The 22,352-nt window shown below is 36.3% G+C and overlaps 1 protein-coding gene and 1 non-coding gene across 3 annotated transcripts; one reads left to right on the top strand and one right to left on the bottom strand.

The window, feature by feature from the left end:
• Window positions 1-1,363: 1,363 nt before the first annotated feature.
• Y92H12A.2 lies at window positions 1,364-14,035 on the top strand. 2 transcript variants are annotated; one of them, NM_001306363.2, is made up of 11 exons: window positions 1,364-1,519; window positions 1,663-1,812; window positions 2,124-2,329; window positions 2,600-2,803; window positions 3,470-3,602; window positions 8,190-8,567; window positions 9,838-9,951; window positions 10,542-10,687; window positions 11,355-11,721; window positions 12,636-12,961; window positions 13,626-14,034. In NM_001306363.2, the coding sequence occupies exons 1-11, from the start codon at window positions 1,472-1,474 to the stop codon at window positions 13,726-13,728; spliced, it is 2,175 nt and encodes a 724-aa protein (NP_001293292.1). In that variant the 5' UTR covers window positions 1,364-1,471; the 3' UTR covers window positions 13,729-14,034. The 2 variants fall into 2 exon arrangements, with proteins under 2 accessions (NP_001293292.1, NP_490865.4); NM_058464.9 differs by lacking the exons at window positions 1,364-1,519; window positions 1,663-1,812; window positions 2,124-2,329; window positions 2,600-2,803; window positions 3,470-3,602 and having other exon boundaries at window positions 8,198-8,567; window positions 11,355-11,790; window positions 13,626-14,035.
• A 444-nt stretch (window positions 14,036-14,479) lies between these two features.
• On the bottom strand, window positions 14,480-14,500 carry 21ur-12465. Its single transcript, NR_049952.1, has one exon.
• Window positions 14,501-22,352: the final 7,852 nt, after the last annotated feature.

Here is a 22,352-nt window from a genome sequence, read left to right on the forward strand (position 1 = left end):
ATATTTTGCGCGTCAAATATGTTGTGCAATACGCATTCTCAGAATTTTGTGTTCCACAGGGATTTTTCATTATATTTTCCCCGATCGAAAAATTGTTTGTTTTCAGCTAATTATAAAATAATTGGAAAAACAAGCTCCTACCCATAAAAACAAATTTCCAAAAAAAAAGTCGAATGGTTTCAATATTTCAATTCATTTGTGTTGTCTAAACACAAAAAGAACAAAGCTACATGTTTGCCCATGTAGCTCTCTCTCTCTCGGCTTTTCCCTCAATTTTTATTCATTTCCTCCTTTTTTCGCCCGCTTTCAAATTGCACAAAATGAAAACGTTGCGAATTTTTTTGCAAAAAGTTTTATAAATATTTAAAGTTGGAAAGGAACACGGGGTTCTAGCCTTCCTCATTGAATTTCTCGCGCTCCATTGACAATCGCCTGCCGGACAACTCGTGGGAAAGTCGTGTACTCCACACGGACAAATACATTTAGTTTTACAACTGAAATCGAGCCGCGACGCGACACGCAACGCGCCGTAAATCTACCCCAGATATGGCCTGGCCAAGTTCGACAAAATCTTCCATTTCAATTTATGGGGGAAACCAGAAATCCGTGCACCACTGAACAAAAAAATGGCGGTAAGAATATGTTTGAAATTTTGTGACAGCATTTCGATGAATTGTTTTTCAAATTAAGTGTCGATTTTTGTGAAATTCTCAATTATTCTTCAAATAAATAAGCTGTGACGTCATAAAAATTCAAAAAATATTTTCTCGCCATTTTTGTGTGCAGTGGAGCGATGGGACTACCTGACACCATAAAAGAGTTTTTTTACGAAGAGCTTGAATTTTTTGAAAATTTGAAAACGAACAGCAAATGCGTTGTATAGATAAACTTTTGGTGTACTTCACGTGGACAAGTGCGAAAAATTGATAAATTATTTCTTGAACTTTTTCAAAAATCACGGATTTCTGGTTTCCCTCATAAATTGAAATGGAAGAGTTTTTGCCGAACTAGGCCATTTTAGCTCGGCCATATCTGGGGTAGATTTACGGCGCGTTGCGTGTCGCGTCGCGGCTCGATTTTCGTTGTAAAACTAAATGTATTTGTCCGGGTGGAGTACACGAATTTCCCAGTCCGGCAGGCGATTATCAATGGAGCGCAAAAAATTTAATGAGGAAGGTCAGAACCCCATCAAAATCAATGATTGTGGAAAGTGCACTCCAATGAAGCTGTGTACTCCACGTGGAAAATTTTCCGGAAATCTTGCGATTTTCTAATTAAAAAAACCCAATTTTTCTCCGATTTTCTCTTCATTTTCTCTAAAATAACTCCATTTACGTGAAATTTGAATCAATTTGTTTTGCAGTTCCACCCCCGCCACGTCCCCATTCCACGTGGAACCGTTTCCCCCCATATGTTCTGATTTCCACGTTGCCATTGCATTTTTGCTCATTTCTAACATTTTACACACACGATGGTTGTGCAGACGGTTGTTCATGGATATCCACCAAATACTGATAATGTGAGTTTGGTGGCCGAGAATGCGCAAGTTAGGCCACGGGTTTTTTTGAAATACAATGCTCTCGCGCTCTATCGCACATTGATTGGGTCTCGAAGCAATTTTTAGTTCAATGGAGCGACTTTTCCGCAATATCTTTCTTCCAGGAAACAGAACTTCTACGGGTCCGTCTATTGCGTGGTACAAAACTCGGGAAACGTGATTTGCTCGGCGTGTGCTCGCCGTATTGTATGATTCGATTGGAAAATTCAAATGGTGATACGGTTGATGAAGTGCAGGTGGAGACTAAGAAAAAGGTAAAATTACAAGCTTTTAGAGGAAAAATTGACGTCGATGCATCATAATTCACTGAATTAAAGCATTTCGTAAAAATCGGAAAAAAAATTTTTCAACGTAAAGTCGTAAAAAGCACGTTCTTAACCATGAGAAATCAGTTGAGAACTCTGCGTCTCTTCTCCCGCATTTTTTGTAGATCAACGTGGATCAATCCAAAATGAGAAACTCTACCAAAAATTCAAATTCAGCAGTTTCCAGCGTTTTTAAACTTTTTTAAACATGATTCCTAAAAAAAAATGTCAAAAAAGTAACAATATTTAAAATTTTACAGACCCGAAATCCCACATGGAATAGTGTGTTCACATTCCGAGTGACACGTGCTTGTCAGATGAAAATTCTGGTTTACGATGAGAATCGTCTGCGAAAAGATGTCCTTATGGGATTTGTGAGCAGAACGCTGAACGATGGGCTCATCACGACACAGGCACCGAATCCAGAAGAATACGCGTTACAGTCGGGCACCGCGTCCAAGGGAAAGTGAGTTTTGTCGGCGGGAAATTCGGGAAAAGTGGCGAACTCACGTGGTGTCAGATTGTCTTATTTTGGCTTGATCTACGTTGATCTACAAAAAGTGCGGCAGAGGAGTTCTCAACACTTTCGCATGGTTGAGAGATGTTGGCCTCACATTTTTTGGGCAAAAAATTCACGCATTTTTCGTAAATCAAATCGCAATGGGACACTCCACGTGGGTACTGAGATCTGATTTACTAGCGTGACATTTTTAACACTATTCTAAAAATTTTCCAGAAGCATCGGATCGCTATTCCTTAGCTTTCACTTTATGCCATCATCGTCCGACAATTCACCGAGTGACTCTACAGCTGATCTCCAACAAACATCCAGTGGAATGCCGCAAGGATGGGAAGAACGAGAAGATGGGAATGGTCGGACTGTCTATGTGAATCATGCGCTTCGAACAACTCAGTTCACACCGCCGGAAAGTGTTTCGAAGTAAGCATTTTTTGTAGAATTGGCAATTTCCCGGTTTGGCGATTTGCCGAAAAAAAATCGTTTGCCGCTTACCTCTTTAAAAATAATGCTTGCATCCTTAATAGTTAACTGCATAGCTTTGGGTTTTGTGTATGAAGTTATTGTATTGTTTTCATATTTTCAGTTTAAATAATCAATATACCAGTTTATTTGAAACAATGTCTAGATAGGTAAAATATTTATTTTTCGCGAAAATTGCGTTTTTTTTTTCATTATCGAACATAATTTCAGAAATTCAATTAATTAGGAAATGCACTATTTATTTTCAAGAATTGAATAAATAGCTCTTCTGTAGGTTTTTAGTTGCACATTTAATGATATCTTTAAGTTAAGTCAAGTTATGATATTATATATAATAGTATATAAAATTGGCATATATCAAGCAATGCACGTGGTGTCAGGTTGTCCCCATTACGGTTTGATCTACAAAACATGCGGGAACTTTTTGCCCAAAAAATGTGACGCCAGCACACTCTTAACCATGTAAAATTAGTTGAGAACTCTGCGTCTCTACTCCCGCTTTTTTTTAGATCTACGTAGATCAAACCGAAATGTGACATTCTGACACCACGTGGTAATAATGTATAATATACATAATGTACAATATTTATTATCATCAACTTTCAGCGGCAACGTGGACGCCATAACAGAGCAATCGGTGATCGAGGAGACCCGCCGGCGACGTGACAATTACGAACACCGGAGCCAGGTCACTGACGAGCCATCGGACACCACAATCGTCAGTAACGAGTTGACTGCGGTGAGTTTCTAATTTGCAGGTTATTGGTTTTTATCCACTGGTAATAGGGCTTAAGTATAGGTGCATTTTATTTTTAACAGCGCAATTATTACGAAAACACAAAATTCTGAGAATGCGTATTGCACAACATATTTGACGCGCAAAATATCTCGTAGCGAAAACTATAGTTATTCGTTAAATGACTACTGTAGCGCTTGTGTCAATTTGAGAAAAATCGAGATCCTTACGTGGTGCCAGGCTGTCCCATCCCGGTTTGATCTACAAAAAAGCGGGAATTTTTCTCCCAAAAAAAAGTGACGTCTGCACGTTCTTAACCATGCGAAATCAGTTGAGAACTCTGCGTCTCCATTCTCCCGCATTTTTTGTAGATCTACGTAGATCAAACCGAAATGAGACACTCTGACACCACGTGGATCCCGTAAATCGACACAAACGCTACAGTAGTCATTTGGAAAGGATTACTGTAGTTTTCGCTGCGAGATATTTTGCGCGTCAAATATGTTGCACAATACGCGTTCTCAGAATTTTGTGGTCCCGTAAAAAGCATTTTTTTTTTGTTTTTAACGTTTCAAACAAGGGTGTGCGGCAAATCTCAAAATTTGCCGAGCTCGGCAAATTCGGCAAATTTGCCGAGCTCGGCAAATTCGGCAAATTCGGCAAATTCGGCAAATTCGGCAAATTTGCCGTGCTTAACAAACTCGGAAAAATTATATATTTTTTGGAGCACCAAAACTACTGAATTCTTAACACACCTCTGGTTTCTGAACAAGTTAGGTGTAGTGTGTCTGCTTAAACATCAAAATAACTCAATTTGTTGTCATTTTACTAAATTTTTGGCGAAAAAATCAACAGTTTTATTCAAAATTGTACTGTCAAATTTTGACGTGTGCGGCAAATTTCGAAATTTGCCGAGCTCGGCAAATTCGGCAAATTCGGCAAATTTGCCGCACACGCCTGGTTTCAAATAAGCGAATTCTGGTTTATTTTAAAATGTGTGTTATCAAAAAACAAATTGATACTTAAAAAGAGACACTGAGAAATGTGAAATGATTTTTATTTTTATTTTTTTAAATTTAGCTATTAATTCTTGTAGATCGATTTCCTCTACTTTTTGAAAACTAGTATTTATCATTTTTAGCAAAATTGTATCCCAAATTCAAACATTCACGTTCTGTCCTCCGGATATTAGTCCTTTAAATTAATTTTTTTCTGAAAATCAAAAAAAAAACGTTTCCAAATTCAGGAGCTACATTTAAAAAAGACAATCAATTTTACTTATTTCTATTATTAGAAAAATTTGAATTTTTTTTTTTGCAATTTCCCACTTTGTTTTCCTATATCTTATCTTTATTTTTAGCGCCAAATTACTATTAGTTTTCTGATTTCGCCCAAGCCATGTAGTACTATAATATCATTATTATTATTATTTGTTGTGGCTACTGAACCCTCCCCGCCCCGAAAAATGAAAAAAAGGGAGTTGGCACCAACAATAAACAAAATCGAACAAAATATTTGATTCATACACCACAAACAGATGCCAAAGAATTTTTTTTTTTGTGAACAGAATTTTGTATTGTTGTTATTATTATTATTGTTGGTAGTGAAAATATGAACAAACTCCAATAGATACGTGCATTTTGATTTTGGCATTGGACTTTTTATTGCTCATATTTTGAAAAAAAAATACTTTAGTACGTAGGGCGGAAAAAATCAATTTTCCGACGTTTTTCAGAAAAAAACACCGGAAACATAACTGAAAATAAAATTAGATTTTTTGATAATATACTTTTAAAATAACAAATGCTCTGTAAAAAGAGAAAAACTAAATACCTGAAACTTGAAAAACCACGGGGTTCTGGCCTTCCTCATTGATTTTTTTGCGCTTCATTTACAATCGGCCGGGAAAGTCGTGTACTCCACACGGACAAATACATTTAGTTTTACAACTAAAACCGAGCCGCGACGCGACACGCAACGCGCCGTAAATCTACCCCAAACATGGCCGAACCAAAATGGCCTAGTTCAGCAAAAACTCTTCCATTTCAAGGAAAGCCAGAAATCCGTGAAAAATCTATAAAAGGTTTTTTTCTGAGAAAACTCAACAAGTGTTTTGCTCTTTAGGCTTCCATGGTAGGTAGGCACGGCTTCAGGGCCTGACGCCTGCCTAAAACCTACTTGCCTAGGCCCCTCACTTCGGCCTTTCGGCTTATTTTTGCAATTTGATGAAAATCTGAAGATCTTAACTTGAACAAAAAGTATTCACATATGTTTTAGCATAAGGCGCTGATTGAGGCAGGCGGAGGTCACCTTGAGGTCAGGCAGGCAGGCCTACATTGAAGTCCTAAATCTACCTTTCGATGCTAAAATTCTCAACGTTCCTATTTTAGTGCCATCACACATTTGTTTTGATCGTTATCTTCTTTGTTTGAACTATCATCAAAAACTAGTATCAGTTGTTCTTTCTCTACTTATTTTACTACTACTATTAGGTTCTGTCTCAGGCATTCTCCGTCTGTATTTTTAGTGGTGTGTGTGTGTGTTGTAGATTGTGTACAAACATTTGAGACGGAGCAGCAGCCGGTTTTCTTTTGTATTCACTCACACACACACACACACTCGGCAACGGCATTAGCACTCTTGCTCAACGTGAACATCTCTCGTTTCACGTGTATGAGAATGCCACGTCATTTCTTAGACGATTAGTTTCAGAGATTTGAGTTCAGTTTTAGCCTGGCAATTCCACTTGTCTCGAAAAAAAATTTAACGGTGTGATGGGTAATTCCAAAGCTCAGTTGGTATTTCAAAGTATTAAGAATTTCACACGTGGTGTCAGAGTGTCTCATTTTGGCTTGATCTACGTAGATCTACAAAAAATGCGGGAGAAGAGACGCAGAGTTCTAAACCGATTTCGCATGAACGTGCTGACGTCACATTTTATTGGGCAAAAAAATCCCGCATTTTTTGTAGATCAAACCGTAATGGGGCAGTGGAGCCTTGATAAGTCAGTCAGTGATCATCGAAAATTTAGTTGACAAATGTTTTCAAGTTTGGTTTTTTTTGTTGGGCAAATCAAAGTTTAGCAAAAAAATCAATTTTTTTATTCGATTTTGACTAATTTTTGTTTTATAATTTTAGAATGTAGGATTACTGTAATTCTGAAAACATTAAGTTTTTGTCTTTTGAAGGAATGCATTGAGGCTGGGGCTAGTAGGGGATATGATCGGGTTACTGTATGATTACTGTAGGGGTACTGTCGGATTACTGTAGGGGTACTGTAGGGCCATTCTAGGGTTACTGTAGTTTTAGAAACATTGTATTTTTGTCTTTTGAAGTGGGCTGGGACTAGTTGGCGATATGATGATGGTACTGTACTCGTATTGGAGGGGTACTGCAGGATTACTGTAGTTTCGAAGAAAAAAAATGATTTCACATTTTTTCGAAGAAACTATATCTTTGACAGGTTTTTTGGCCAGAAAGTTGTTCGGACGTTGCCAAAGTTTTATTTCACTTTTTCAAATTTTAGGTGAAAACCTAAAAAAATAATTTTTTATACTGCGTGGCAATTTTTTATTGATTTAAAGTTTTTGATTGATATTTCAAAAAAAAAAAAATTGAAACATCGACCCCTCTACCTCTTTTCAGCGTTTTCTCATCATTTTTCCGAACTTTTTTTCTGATTTTTCTGAGAAATATACGTATACACTTTTTACCTGCCCGACTGAAAATATCTTTTCTAAAATTATCCGCAAGTGCTGCCGTTTTTACTACCGCCACCACCATTCAAATATTTGTAATGACGATTAACCCCCCCCCCCCTTGCCCTCTTCTGCGTGAAAATGAGCACACTGCTGCTCTTTTGTGCTCGCGGGGAGCTCTCATTTTCTATCTCGGTTAGGTATTCAAAAAGTTCATGCTGCCTATTTCGGCTGAAACTGCATAATGGAGCACACACTTTTTGAAAGAGAAGAGGAAAAGTTCAAGCACACTTTCCGCTGGGACTTTTCCGTTTTTGAACGGGCATAGGAAGAGAGAAAGGGTTGTATTCTGCTCTTTCCACTTTTTGTTTGAAAATTGCTGTTGTGCTCCAGCTCAGCCAGGTTGTCGTGAAAATCGTAAAAATTTCGTATTTTATTTATGATTTCTGAGCTAAGGAGTATATATTCTCTCACTTTTACATTCTTATTTCACGATAATTAACGTTACAATTTACATACATACATCCATATATATATATATACCAAACATTTTCTGAAGAAATTTGAATTCCCGCTAAAACATTTCTGAAGAAATTTGAATTCTCGCCAAAATTTTCGAAATTACATTAAATACAAGTATTAAATACAAACATACAAGTATTCGTATCGAGACTGTAAAAAATTTGAGATTTTGCACTTTTTCTCCGAAATGTTGAAATTTGTTTTTTTTTTTTTGAAAAAGTCATAAGCTTTTTCGAAAACGTTCTGGGCTGCTTCGTGATCAAAATCGATCTTTTTAGCACATTTTCAGTAGATTTAGGAAAAAAAACTAGATTCTAAATTTATATTTACTTTGTCTCAAAACTCTACTAACTTTTCTCAAAATTTCCAGATTGACGACGCGATGCGTGCGAACTTCGAACGTGGTGGAGGTCACGTGGAAGAAGAAGAGGACGAGCTCCGGCTTCCGGATGGATGGGATATGCAAGTTGCTCCAAACGGACGTACGTTCTTCATCGATCATCGCACAAAAACGACGACATGGACGGATCCGCGTCCGGGAGCTGCCACAAGAGTTCCGCTGCTCCGTGGAAAAACCGACGATGAGATTGGAGCACTGCCGGCTGGCTGGGAGCAGAGAGTTCATGCCGATGGACGTGTGTTCTTTATTGATCATAATCGACGAAGAACACAGTGGGAGGATCCGAGATTCGAGAATGAGAATATCGCGGGACCAGCTGTACCGTACTCGAGGGATTATAAGAGAAAAGTTTGCCACTTTTCTTGATTTTGAAAATATGATAATTCAAAATTTATATTTCTTCTTGTTGACCAAAGGTTTTGGAAGTTTTCTGCAATCGGCAGTTTTGGCAGTTGCCGGTTTTGGAAATTTTTGGCAATTTTGGCAATTGCCAGATTTGTGAATTTTCGGCAATCGGCAATTTTGGCAATTGCCGGATTTGTGAATTTTCGGCAATTTTTGCAATTGCCGGTTTTGAAGTTTTCGGCAAATTTGGAAATTTTCGGCAATCGGCAATTTCGGCAGTTGCCGGGTTTGGAAATTTTCGGCAAATTTGGCAATTTCGGCAATTGCCAGATTTGTGAATTTTCGGCAATCGGCAATTTTGGCAATTGCCGGATTTGTGAATTTTCGGCAATTTTTGCAATTGCCGGTTTTGAAGTTTTCGGCAAATTTGGAAATTTTCGGCAATCGGCAATTTCGGCAGTTGCCGGGTTTGGAAATTTTCGGCAAATTTGGCAATTTCGGCAATTGCCAGATTTGTGAATTTTCGGCAATCGGCAATTTTGGCAATTGCCGGATTTGTGAATTTTCGGCAATTTCGGCAGTTGCCGGTTTTGGAAGTTTTCGGCAATCGACAATTTTGGCGGTTGCCGGTTTTGAAAATTTTCGACAATTTCGGCAGTTGCCGGTTTTGGAAATTTTCGGCAAATTTGTCAATTGCCGGTTTTGGAAATTTTCAGCAATCGGCAGTTTTGGCAGTTGCCGGGTTTAGAAATTTTCGGCAATTTTGTCAGTTGCCGGTTTAGTGAATTTTCGGCAATTTTTGTAATATCCGGTTTTGAAAAATTTTGGCAATTTTTGCAATTGCCGGTTTTGAAGTTTTCGGCAAATTTGGAAATTTTCGGCAATCGGCAATTTCGGCAGTTGCCGGTTTTGGAAATTTTCGGCAATCGGCAATTTCGGCAGTTGCCGGTTTTGGAAGTTTTCGGCAATCGACAATTTTGGCGGTTGCCGGTTTTGGAAATTTTCGGCAATTTCGGCAGTTGCCGGTTTTGGAAATTTTCGGCAATCGGCAATTTCGGCAATTGCCGTTTTGGAAAAAAAAATTATTTTTTAATTTTTAAAATCGGCAATTGTGACAGTTGCCGGTTTTGTGCATTTTCGGTAATTGGAATTTTTGACCATTTCGGAAAGTGCCGGAAATGCCCCCTTGCTCTAAATGAAATTAGTTACATACTGACTTTGCTTTGAATCTGATTTTGATGAAACTATAAATAAATAAAAATTATAATTCCAGGTCGAATATCTCCGTTCGCGACTTCCGAAACCGAATAGTAACAGTGGAAAATGTGATATGGTTGTGCATCGCGACACGCTTTTCGAAGACTCCTACAGACATATTATGGATAAGGTGAGCAATAATTTAATGTTATTTTTTCAGCCATCTGATTGGGCAAATTAAAAAAAAAAATTTTTAATTGTGCAAAACTATTAAAAATTGAAAAAGGACAATTTCTTAGGGCTTGGAAACCAATTTTGAGTCCTCTAACTACAAAATTAACCATTTTAGAGGAGCTTCAAAATTGTTATTTTTTTACAAAAATTTCCCATTTTTGCCACTTTTTAATAGCTTTTGATGGGTTAAATCTAGATTTTCTGAATTCAGCATATATGAATTACTTGTTTTTGCCAAATTTGTTTTTTCAGCCATCTTTTTCAGCCATAATGACTGTCATTTTTGTTGGGCAAAAAAACAATTTTTTTGAAATTGTACAAAACTATTAAAAATTGAAAAAGGACAACTTTTCAGTGTTCGGAGATCAATTTTGATTTCAAACACTGTGCCTTAAAAAACAAAAGGATTACTCTCGAAAAAATAGTCACACTAGCTCCTCTATTTAAAAAAATCAAAAAAAAAATCCGCTATTTTTTTCATATTTTATTTATTTTCTCCGCTCACTTTTTAATCTTTTCATACTATTTTCCATAAATTGTTTTCAGAAAGACTACGACTTGCGTAATAAATTATGGATCGAGTTCTTCGGTGAGACGGGTCTGGATTATGGTGGTGTGACGAGAGAGTGGTTCTTTTTGCTCTCCCATCAAATATTCAACCCCTATTATGGACTTTTTGAGTACTCGGCAACGTGAGTCAGAGAAAAAAAAGTGTTTTTTTTTGTGATGAATTTTGGTGAAAAAGTGCAAAAGAATTTTTTTTTTCGAAAAAAGTTTGCAATGTTGTGTACTCCACACGGACAAATACATGTAGTTTTACAACTAAAATCGAGCCGCGACGCGACACGCAACGCGCCGTACATCGACCCCAAATATGTCCGAGCCAAAATGGCCTAGTTCGGCAAAAACTCTTCCATTTCAATTAATGAGGAAAGCCAGAAATCCGAGAGGCGGGAATTTGACGAAAAATATCAATTTCGATAAGTGCCGCGCATGCCGACAGAAAAAATTGCCGACTTTTCGGCAAACTAGCAAGTTGCCGGTGTTTTGAATTGGTTGAAACCACTATATTCTGAAAAATGACAATTTTTAATGTTTTTGAGTACATTTTAAGTCCTCTAACTACAAAATTAACCATTTTAGAGGAGTTTCAAAACTGTGGTTTTTTGCCATAAATTGCCAATTTTTGCCACTTTTTAATAGTTTTTGACGGATTAAATCTAGATTTTCTGAATTCAGGCCCTTTTTTTGGGCAATAAAATGTTTTTTGAAATTGTACAAACCCACTAAAAAATGGAGAAATTTTCAAATTCTAGTAATAAATTCTAATAAACAGTTTTTGAAAAAAAAGAATTACAGAGACAACTACACTCTCCAAATAAATCCACACTCGGAAGCATGCAATCCGGAACATCTCTCATATTTCCACTTCATCGGTCGTATCATTGGAATGGCGATTTATCATGGAAAACTGCTCGACGCCTTCTTCATTCGTCCATTCTACAAAATGATGCTCGGCAAAAAGATTACACTTTTCGATATGGAATCTGTCGACAATGAGTACTATAACTCGTTGATCTATGTGAAGGACAATGATCCGGCCGACTTGGAGCTCACGTTCTCACTGGATGATTCGATTTTCGGAGAGACACAGAACATTGAATTGATACCGAACGGGGCGAATGTGCCGGTGACTGAGGATAATAAGGAGGAGTATATCGAGGCGGTGATTAGTTGGCGATTTGTGAATCGTATCGAGAAGCAGATGAATCAGATTTTGAAGGGATTGCAGGAGGTATAACATGAACACTAAATACTAAGAATGCGTATTGAGCAACATATTTGACGCGCAAAATATCTCGTAGCGAAAACTACTGTAACCCTTTAAATGACCAGTGAAGCGCTTGTGTCGATTTATGGGCTCGATTTTCGAAATAATTTTTTTTTTCGAATAGTAAAATAGAACACTAATATTCCATTCTCTTCTCATCACCAATTACTTTAATTAATTTCAAAAATCGAGATCCCGTAAATCGACACAAGCGCCACAGTAGTCATTTAAAGAATTACTGTAGTTTTCGCTACGAGATATTTTGCGCGTCAAATATGTGGCGCAGTGCGCATTTTAAGAATGTTCTGCTCGCGTGATAATGGCCATAATGAATGAGAAAGCGTGTCAAAAATTGAATTTCTTTTTCAAAAAAAAAAAAACGCAAAACAGTTTTCATTGCCTCACATTAATTTCTTGAGTTTTAGGCACATTTCATGAAAATAGGCATTCTACGAAAACACGTGGTGTCAGAGTGTCTCATTTCGGTTTGATCTACGTAGATCTACAAAAAATGCGGGTGAAGAGACACAGAGTTCTCAACTGATTTTGCATGATTAAGAACGTGCTGACGTCACATTTTATTGGGCAAAAAAATCCCGCATTTTTTGTAGATCAAACCGAAATGGGATAGCCTGACACCACGTGCAAAAAGTGGATGCTCATTGACTTAAAATGCGCCTAAATCAAGGAGTTAGCGTGATGCTAAAATTTTCAGATTTTTTTCAACAAAAAAAATCTGATTTTACCGAAATTCGGCTCTTTTTTTGAAATTGAACTCGTCATAAAAAAATTTTTGATGAAAAATTCAGGTTGTCCCATCAAACCTGCTCCGCCTGTTCGACGCGAATGAGCTCGAACTCCTAATGTGCGGACTTCAAAAGATTGACGTGAAAGACTGGAAGGCGAACACCATCTACAAGGGAGGATATGGACCATCGAGTCAGGTGGTTCACAACTTTTGGAAGTGTATTCTGTCGTTCGACAATGAGATGAGAGCCCGTGTACTGCAATTCGTCTCTGGAACGTCGAGAGTTCCGATGAACGGATTCCGAGAGTTGTATGGATCGAATGGACTTCAGAAGTTTACGATCGAGCGGTGGGGAAGTGCGGATATGTTGCCAAGGGCGCATACTTGGTAAGGGTTTTTGGAAAAAAAAAATTTTCAATAAATCCGCAGTTGCCCAAAATATAGAATTTCCAGAAATGAAGAATGAAGAAGAGAAAGAAGAAAAAATAGTAATTCCCAGAATGAAATTTCAAAATCTTTTGATTTCTTTAAAGCTTGGAGAGAAAAATGAATGAACTTTTTTAAAAGTTTTTTCTTTCAATTTTTGAATTCCACAATTACACGTGGTGTCAGAGTGTCCCATTTCGGTTTGATCTACGTTGATCTACAAAAAATGCGGGAGAAGAGACGCAGAGTTCTCAACTGATTTTGCATGGTTAAGAACGTGCTGGCGTCACATTTTTTGGGCGAAAACTTCCCGCATTTTTTGTAGATCAAACCGTAATGGGACAGCTTGGCACCACGTTCAATTATCGAATTGACAAAAATTTCTCGATTGAAAAAATGTGGCTGTCCTATTACGGTTTGATCTACAAAAAAATGCGGGAATTTTTTCCCATAAAAATTTGACGTCAGCACGTTCTGAGTCATGCGAAATTTAAACAATTCTCTGAATAATAAAAAAATTGATTTTTTTCTAACAAAAAAAATCTATGAACCGATTTTATACTTAATTTGTTAATTTAACGACACTTTTTCATTTAACTTTTTCTAAAACCCCCAAAATTTTTAGCTTCAACCGTCTCGACCTGCCACCCTACACAACGTTCAAGGAGCTCAAGTCGAAATTGCTCACTGCTATTGAAAACTCGGAAATTTTCTCGGGAGTTGATTAGAATCATCGATTTTTCCCGATAAAATTCATCAAATTGTACGTATTCCCTGTTCATGTCTCATAATTTCTCTGCTTGCCATTACAAAAAACATCCCGGACATTATTGTAATTTAAGAATTCTATTTTTTTTTAAATATGCCTGACCTGTGATTCCTATGATTTTCCGAATTTTCTTCTCTTATGTATTCTTTCCCCGTTTTTTCTTTTCCATTTTCACTGAAAAAGTCTCGTCTACAGGTTTATTTCTCACATACACACCCACACTACGCGATGTATTGCTCGAATTTAATGAAAAATTGTTCGTTTTTTTTTTGGGATTTTGCATTGAGAAAAGGTTGAAATGTGAACAATTACATGACTGGATGCTTTTTCGGGGCTGAAAAATACAAAACCTGAGAAAAAATGGCAGAAAACTAATTTTTGCTTTAAAATCTAATTTTTCCTAGTTTTCCGAAGGTTTTATTGATTTTTTTTATTAAAAAAAATTCGATCTGCTACTTTTTGACATAAAATCGCAAAAAAACACACTTACGGAGCATTAAAGTACTACGTAAACTGCTGGACAAGTCTACCGAATAAACAATGAAACAATCATCATCTAGTAAAAAGAAAGAACCCAAAAGTTGAACAGGATTGAAACAACTGATGTTTTTAATGTCGAAGTTTCATTTTTTCACATATTGTTTCAGTTCATGGTAAATACTAAACAAATCATGCCACTGTAAAATGTTGGACAAGTCCACCAAATCCTACAATGCAACAATCATCATCTAGTAAAAAGAAAGAACCCAAAATTTGAACTGTATTTTTAAAAACTGGAGATATTTTGATTCTCGCAGTTTTTCCCAATTTTCCAATGTTTTTTTCAGTTCATGGTAAACCCTTTTTACTAAACTCATGCCGTCGTAGACAGTTGGACAAGTCCACAGAATCTACAATGTAACAATCACTGTAAAGTAATAAGAATAAACCCAAAATTTGAACAGGATTGAAACAACTGATGTTTTTATTGTCGAAGTTTTATTTTTTTTCCATGTTTTTAATTTCTGTTTTTTTTTAATTCCAAACTTCTTGAATTCTAGGAAACATTCAGCTCATCAAAGGTGTGGAACTGACTACACAAACAAAAACAGCAACCCTAGAGAAAATTGGGTCTTCTATATGCTAGACAAACTAAATTTCTTAGAGCTTGGAAATAAGATTTTTGAGCCAAAATCAAAGACTAAGTGGTTGACTAGTCATTACTGAAATGTCACGGATTCGATCAAAGAAATTCAATTCAGATCAAAGAAAATAATCAAAGAAATTGTATCAAATATGCTAATAGTCGTGAACAATACCCAATCGAAAGAAGATACAGTAGACCAAGTGTGCTACTTCTAATTCTATCGAAGGCAACCAGAATCAGTATAAAGAAACTCGAAGGAACGAAAGAGGAAGCTCCAAAACCGAATCAAAACTCGATTTCTTTGTGAAATCTTGAACCAGAACCAGGTTGGAGAGGCTAAAATGTGGAAACTCGCTCCTTATACAAATGTACAAAAGAAGAAGGGATAGACAGATAGCTCAGTCGGTAGTGGTGGCCGCTAGTAATCCGGAGGTCACGAGATCAAGCTCGGCCCAGCCTCTATTGAGAAGTGGAGCAATCCACGACTGGATTATCGGCCGTAGTCCCCGGCTAGGACGTGGCTTAAATTATAGCCCAGTGGGATCATCACCAGGCAGTGTACCTGACTCCCAGATCCGCAGTGCATAACACTTGAAGAACGGATCGTCCTTTCATTTTTTAAAAAGAATCGAAGGAACTCTTATCGGGCCTGTGGGAACAATGAGGGAGGCTTAGATCAATACCTAACCTGTGGTAGATCACACCCTATCCACAAAGAAAATCTGTGGACGTCCTTTCGCAATCCAATTACCTTACTATGACTTCTCTTTTCCGCTCCATGAGTCCTCGCCGATGCCACGAACGTGCCACCGGTTGTTGAGAATCCAGCGCATCTGAAATTGAAAAATTGAACCATTTACGAAAAGCATAAACGGAAGACGCATAGCAAAAAATCAATCAATGTTTTGAGAAACGGGGAAAAATGCTCAAAAAATTGACCCACAAAAAAAAATTAAAAATTGTTATTTTTTTAAACTACAGTAATTCTACAAAAATTCCTACATGTAGTACTATTACAGGAACACAACAAAATTTTGAGAATGCGTATTGCGCAACATATATGACGCGCAAAATATCTCGTAGCGAAAACTACAGTAAGTATTTAAATGACTACTGTAGCGTTTGCGCCGATTTACGGGCTAAATTTTGGTGATGATGATAAAATAATACGAAGAAACGAAATAAAATAAAATATCGATCTCTCCATTCAAAAACAAATTAATTTCGAAAATCGAGATCCCGTAAATCGACACCATCGCTACTGTAGTAATTTAATGGATTACTGTAGTTTTCGCTACGAGATATTTTACGCGTCAAATATTTTGTGTTCATTCTTAAAACTTTGTGCTCTCGTAACAAAACAATATCTTTGTCGAATGCAAAAAGGTGTGCGGCTTGAAAATAAAAAAAATTCAGTTTTTTGTTGCCGCTTTTTAACACCTCGAAAAAAGAATAACCTATGAAAAATCGATTAAAACTTCGCTGAAACAAAATTTTGTAGATACAGTACTCTTTAAAGGCGCCGCACCTTTCGCTTCTCAGAAAAAAAAAACAGCCGCACTCCAAGTCGCCCATTGGAAAGAATGACTAAAAATGAAAAAGAAGTGCTCACTTTGAACAAAAAATGCCGCGTTGAATGAGAGAGAGGGACGAATCGAAAATTAAAATAAGAAGATCAAAAAGAAATTTTTTGTGGCAGGTCTGGAATTGTTCGAATTTCCGTTTTAAATTCATTTTTTACACTTTTATATCAAAAAAAAAAGTTATTTATTAATTAGTTGATCAGAATAAAATTTGACAGCACTGTCTGATAAACTGATTTAATATTTTATTCGATTATTCGCTGCTGCCGCTGAATTACTTGTTTTGCGCGTCAATTAAAATGCCTTGTACGCAGATGCGCATCGACGGAAAAATGCACAGATTTTGGAATTTTATTTTTTATTTAAATATTATTTTTTATTAATTATCTTCGATTTTCTTCAATTTAAACTGCTTTTTTTCGTAGAATTTCTGAAAAATGCAATTTTTTGCAACTTCCAATTTTCCCTGCCAATTACTACTCTCCCCCCCGTCGACTCATCAACAACAAGGGACCACTCCACTCTGCACGAAGCGGGCTGGCTGGAGGACACAGTTCTGCGTCTCGCCGGTCATTTGCCCTCTATTCATCGGTTTTGGATGTAAGGAAGACACACACTCTCTTCTTCTCTCTGAATCTCTTTCTCTCTCTCACTGCAGCACCATCGGCCAAAACGACCTCCCCGCCGTTCGTCTCGTTTCGCTTGTTTCTTCGCACTGCCCCCCGCAGCAACAGAGTCGTTTCTATTTCGTTTCTGATTTGACGAAAAGAAGGACAGAAGCTATGATGATGGAGCAAATATGTGTGTATTTTGTCGGCAACCGACATACATGCACACACTTTTAGATTCCTGTTTCTGTGCCCATTATGTCTTGGAGCAACCGATATTTTTTCCGTTTCGGATTAACTTGCATTCTAAGCTTGATTATGCTGAAAAATTTGTCTTTTTTTTGTCTAAATTTGTTTAGCTTGATTCGCTAGAAGAACGAAAATTTCCCCGAATTTACCTTAAAATTCAACAAAAAACAAGTTGAATCCCATTTTCTCTTGATTTTAATTCTCCTTTTTAAGTTCCACACGTGGTGTCAGGGGCTGTCCCATTCAGGGGTGAGCATTTGCGTTTCAATAAAAGTTCAAGAAATTTCAAATTTTGAGTATGTAAAATTGTATCGTTGAAAACTATTTTTATGTGGCTCATAAAGTTAGAAGAGAAGTATCTAATACATTTTAGATATATCAAAAATATTGAGTTTCAACAATTTTACACCTCATTTTGTGTGAGGAAATTCAAGAAATTCAAGTCAAGAAATTTCTTGAATTTACCCACACAAAATGAGGTGTAAAATTGTTGAAACTCAATATTTTTGATATATCTAAAATGTATTAGATACTTCTCTTCTAACTTTATGAGCCACATAAAAATAGTTTTCAACGATACAATTTTACATACTCAAAATTTGAAATTTCTTGAAATTTTATTGAAACGCAAATGCCCACCCTTGATCCCATTACGGTTTGAACTACAAAAAATGCGGGAATTTTTTTATTTTTTGTCAAACAAAATGTGACGTCAGCACACGTTCTTAACCATGCGAAATCAGTTGAGAACTCTGCCGCATTTTTTGTAGATCAACGTAGATCAAGCCGAAATGAGACACTCAAATTTCACTCTTTTTAAAGGCACATACAATTTTCCTAATGGGTCCCGCCACGATAACTCCTTTCAAACTGCATGGCTCATTGAGCCGGACACCTAAACTCCGGGGAAGTGCGTTTGAGAGAGTTTTAGGTATTTTATTCGTTTTTCAAGGATTATTTTAGGGTATTGACGTAGTATTCGAATAAATAATATAATTTTGAATAAAAAATTTTTTCGGAAAATGCGTTCTTTTCAACCTAAGAACTCCGATTTGACCGAATTTTCCTTAAAAATGTACGGAAATCTCCACAAAAAAAACAGTGAAATTCATCGGTTCATTTCCATTTTCCATATAAAAACAAGAAAACTTCAGAATTTAAAGGTGGTGTGGTCGAATTTTTTTTTATTGCTGTATTAGACTCAAAATTATCTGAAAACACCGAATTTCATAATGAAACTTCTTGAAAACTTCAACTTCTCAAAAAAAAAAGTTATAGACGGCTCAAAAAATGGTCTAAAATTAGTTAAAATTTGAAATTTAACCGACTTGTCAAGCTGCTGGAAACTAACTTTTTTTGAAATCAACGTCAAATTTTAAGTATACTATTTAATTATCTTGCGTTTGTAACTCGATTTAGGTATTTTAAAGTTGATGGACGAAGAGATGTTTAAATTTTTAAAAACCAAATCTCGCCTTTCCATCGACTTTAAAATACCTAAATCGAGTTGAAAACGCAAGATAATTAATTTGTATACTCAAAAATTGACGGTGATTTAAAAAAAAATAGTTCCCAGCCGCTTGACAAGTCGGTAAAATTTCAAATTTTAACTAATTTTAGGCCATTTTTTGAGCTGTCATAACTTTTTTTTTTGAGAAGTTGAAGTATTCAAGAAGTTTCATAAATGAAATTCGGTGTTTTCAGACAATTTTGAGTCTAATACAGCAATAAAAAAAATTCGACCACACCACCTTTAATTTTTTTTTGTTGTTGAGATAACATTAAAATCTGACTGCCTATTTAAAAATCCAAAAATCGTTAACAAATTTTTTTTTGAAAGGTTTTCAAGCTAAAAACGCAAAAGTTGTCGTATAAACAACGAAAATTTTGAGTTTTCGATAATAATCTCGCATACCAAAAAAAACCCTAAAAAATCCCCGATTTGACCCGATTTTCCACTCAAAAATCAAAAATCCCCAAAATTCATCTCCTTGATGTCAGGGCTGGGACTTTTTCGTTTTCGCGTTTTCGTTTTTTCGTTATTTTCGGGGTTTTGACGAAAACGAATTTTTTCGTTTTCGTTTTTGAAAGTGTTCGAAAAACGAAAATAGAACGACTTTATTTAAACTTGGTTTTTTCTCATTTTCTTTTTGGAACTATCGCCGAAATTTTGCTCTCCGGTGTGGATAGTATTGAAAAATCAATTATTTTCTCCTCAAACTTATTACTGAAGATCAACTTTAAGAACAAAAAATGCAACAGTTCTCAGTTTTGGATAAAAATTAAACGACTCTTTTACGTCAAAATAGATTCATTCATTTTATGACAGGACGTTTCCTTGTTCAAACGATTTGTTAATTGGTCATTAAAACATACTTTTTTCCGCTGAGTTATATATAGGATGTAGAACTTAATGCCTTTTTCGAAAATAAGGATTCTACTGTAGCTCAATTTTTAATCTGAAATCGTGTTTTGAACATTTTAATTGAAGAAATAACTAATTATGCACTTTTTGACTAATATCTGATTACCGTATATTCTCTATCAGTGCTGCATGTAACACTAATTTCCAGGCGCTTTTCGAATCCAGCACTATTAGAGACTGCAGTACTACTGGAGATGCAGCACTAATAAAGAATATATGGTAATTTGTGAAAAGTTTTCGAATAAAAAGTTTGAAAAAATTTCTACATCGGAAATTGTTTTCAAAACAAAAAAAAACAAAAATTTTCAAGTATCATCAAAAATTTCTTACTATTAGATATTGCAGAAAAAAGTTGTATTTCCTGCTTGAATAAATTTCTAGCCAAATTCAATACTTTCGGTAAGCCAGCCCAACATTCTTTGGAGCTCTGAACAAAGAAACGTCCTATCATATTATTTACATATGCATCTTTTTTGAAAAAGTGAGTTAATGAGCAAAGTAAGTCAATGAGAGAGATTTAAATAAGTATTTGCCAACAAAAAAGCTTTTGAGGCAACATATGGTCTAAAAACCGTAAGTACAGTTTGTGCCATTTTCGTTTTCGTTTTCGTTTTCGTGTTTTAAAACGAAAATTTTCGTTTTCGTTTTCGAAAATGGAATTTCGAAAAAGTCCCAGCCCTGCTTGATGTCTCACATATGGCGTCGTGTCTGGTCTCATGGCCTAGAAATCCATTTTTCCTGGTCTCTCTCTTCTTGTTCATTCTTGTCCATTCACAAGAAGACATGGAAAATCTGCGTCTTTTCACTCTCTCACTCTCTCTCGCAAGAGGGGGCAATTGAAAAGTATCGCCTCTCCCACCACCACCAACCCGAACAGGTGTGCAAATATTGTTGGCACTTTCCCTTACAGCCTATTTTTTTTCTCATTTTTGCATGATTCTTGGCGGAATTTTTTACGATTTTAGCGCAGTTTTAACGATTTACTTGACCTAATTTGATGGGGGGAAGTTACGAAATTTGTTGGAATTTCGAAAGATATTGAGAAAAGCTTATAGCTTATTGTTCATTTGGAGCAGATTTTTTAGAGTACTTTTCATTAAAAAAAAAAAGTGAATAGCAAAATACCAACAAAAAAAAATCTAATTTCTGAAGCATTTTTCCTTGTTTTCGCCTAAACGATTTTCCTGAAATTTCGACCAAAAATAATGAATTTAGTTTAAAAAAATGCTGAAAAGTCCGATTTCTGACAGTTTAGAGCAACTTTTTGAGGTTTTTGAGCGAAATTTTACTTTTTCATCAAATACTAGTGAATAAAGATACAATTTTTCGGGTTTAAAATGAAAATTATCATGAAATTTATTGAAAAAATCTGGAAATTAGATTAGTGAGAATGTCGTTTTTCTACTAGAAAAAAATCGATGAATTTCGGTGCAAAAATCGATTTTTGAGACATTTTCTTGCACTTTAGGCTATCCACAAATTAAAGTACTCTGCATTGTCGAATAAAACGGGTTTCTCTCAAATTTGGAAATTTCCGGCAATTTTGACAATTGCCGGTTTTGGAAGTTTTCGGCAATTTCGGCAATTTCGGCAATTGCCGGTTCTGGAAATTTCCGGCAAATTCGACAATTGCCGGTTTTCAGAATTTCCGGCAATCGGCTATTTCGGCAATTGCCCGTTTTGTGAATTTTCGGCAATTTCGGCAATTGCTGGTTTTGAAATTTCCGGCAATTTTGGCAATTGCCGGTTTTTGAAATTTCCGGCAATTTTGGCAATTGCCGGTTTTTGAAATTTCCGGCAATTTTGGCGATTGCCGGTTTTGTGAATTTTCGGCAATTTCGGCAATTGCTGGTTTTGGAAGTTTCCGGCAATTTCGACAATTGCCGGTTCTGGAAATTTCCGGTAATCGGCAATTTCGGCAATTGCCGGTTTTGTGAATTTCCGGCAATTTCGGCAATTTTGGCAATTGCTGGTTTTCAAAATTTTGCCGGTTTCAAAAAAATCGAGATTTCAAAGGCGTTTTTTCTTGACTTTTAAGATTTTCTTCAAATTTTCCTTTTTTTTCTCCTAAATTCTAAAAGAATCGCTTCCACACACACACACCACATATTATATCTCTTCCACTTTCTCCTATATATATATATATGGAATCATCATCACCATCATCAGAAATCTCTCACAGCTGCAAGCCAATACACGTCTTGGGCGGCAAATTTGAAGGGAAATGTGGAGAAAGTGACGAAAGACGCCTGAATACCACACGACCACCAGCAGAAATTAGTGGAAGAAGATAGAAAATGAGAGAGAGATGATCGATATCCCTGTTGCTCATCCTCATCTCGATATTCTCGGTGTTCACGTGATGCCAGGCTGTCCCAGTACGGGTTGATCTACAAAAAATGCGGGAATTTTTCGCCCAAAAAATGTGACGTCAGGACGGTCTTAACCATACAAAATCAGATGAGAAGTTTGCGTCTCTTTTCCCGCATTTTTTGTAGATCAACGTAGATCAAGCCGAAATGAGACACTGACACCATGTGAAATATTTGAATCGTCGAAATTCAAAAATTGTCAGGTTTTTTTTTTCCATTT

Source organism: Caenorhabditis elegans, chromosome I (genome assembly GCF_000002985.6).
Source record: "Caenorhabditis elegans chromosome I".
In the NCBI taxonomy this organism is placed as follows: Eukaryota; Metazoa; Nematoda; class Chromadorea; order Rhabditida; family Rhabditidae; genus Caenorhabditis; species Caenorhabditis elegans.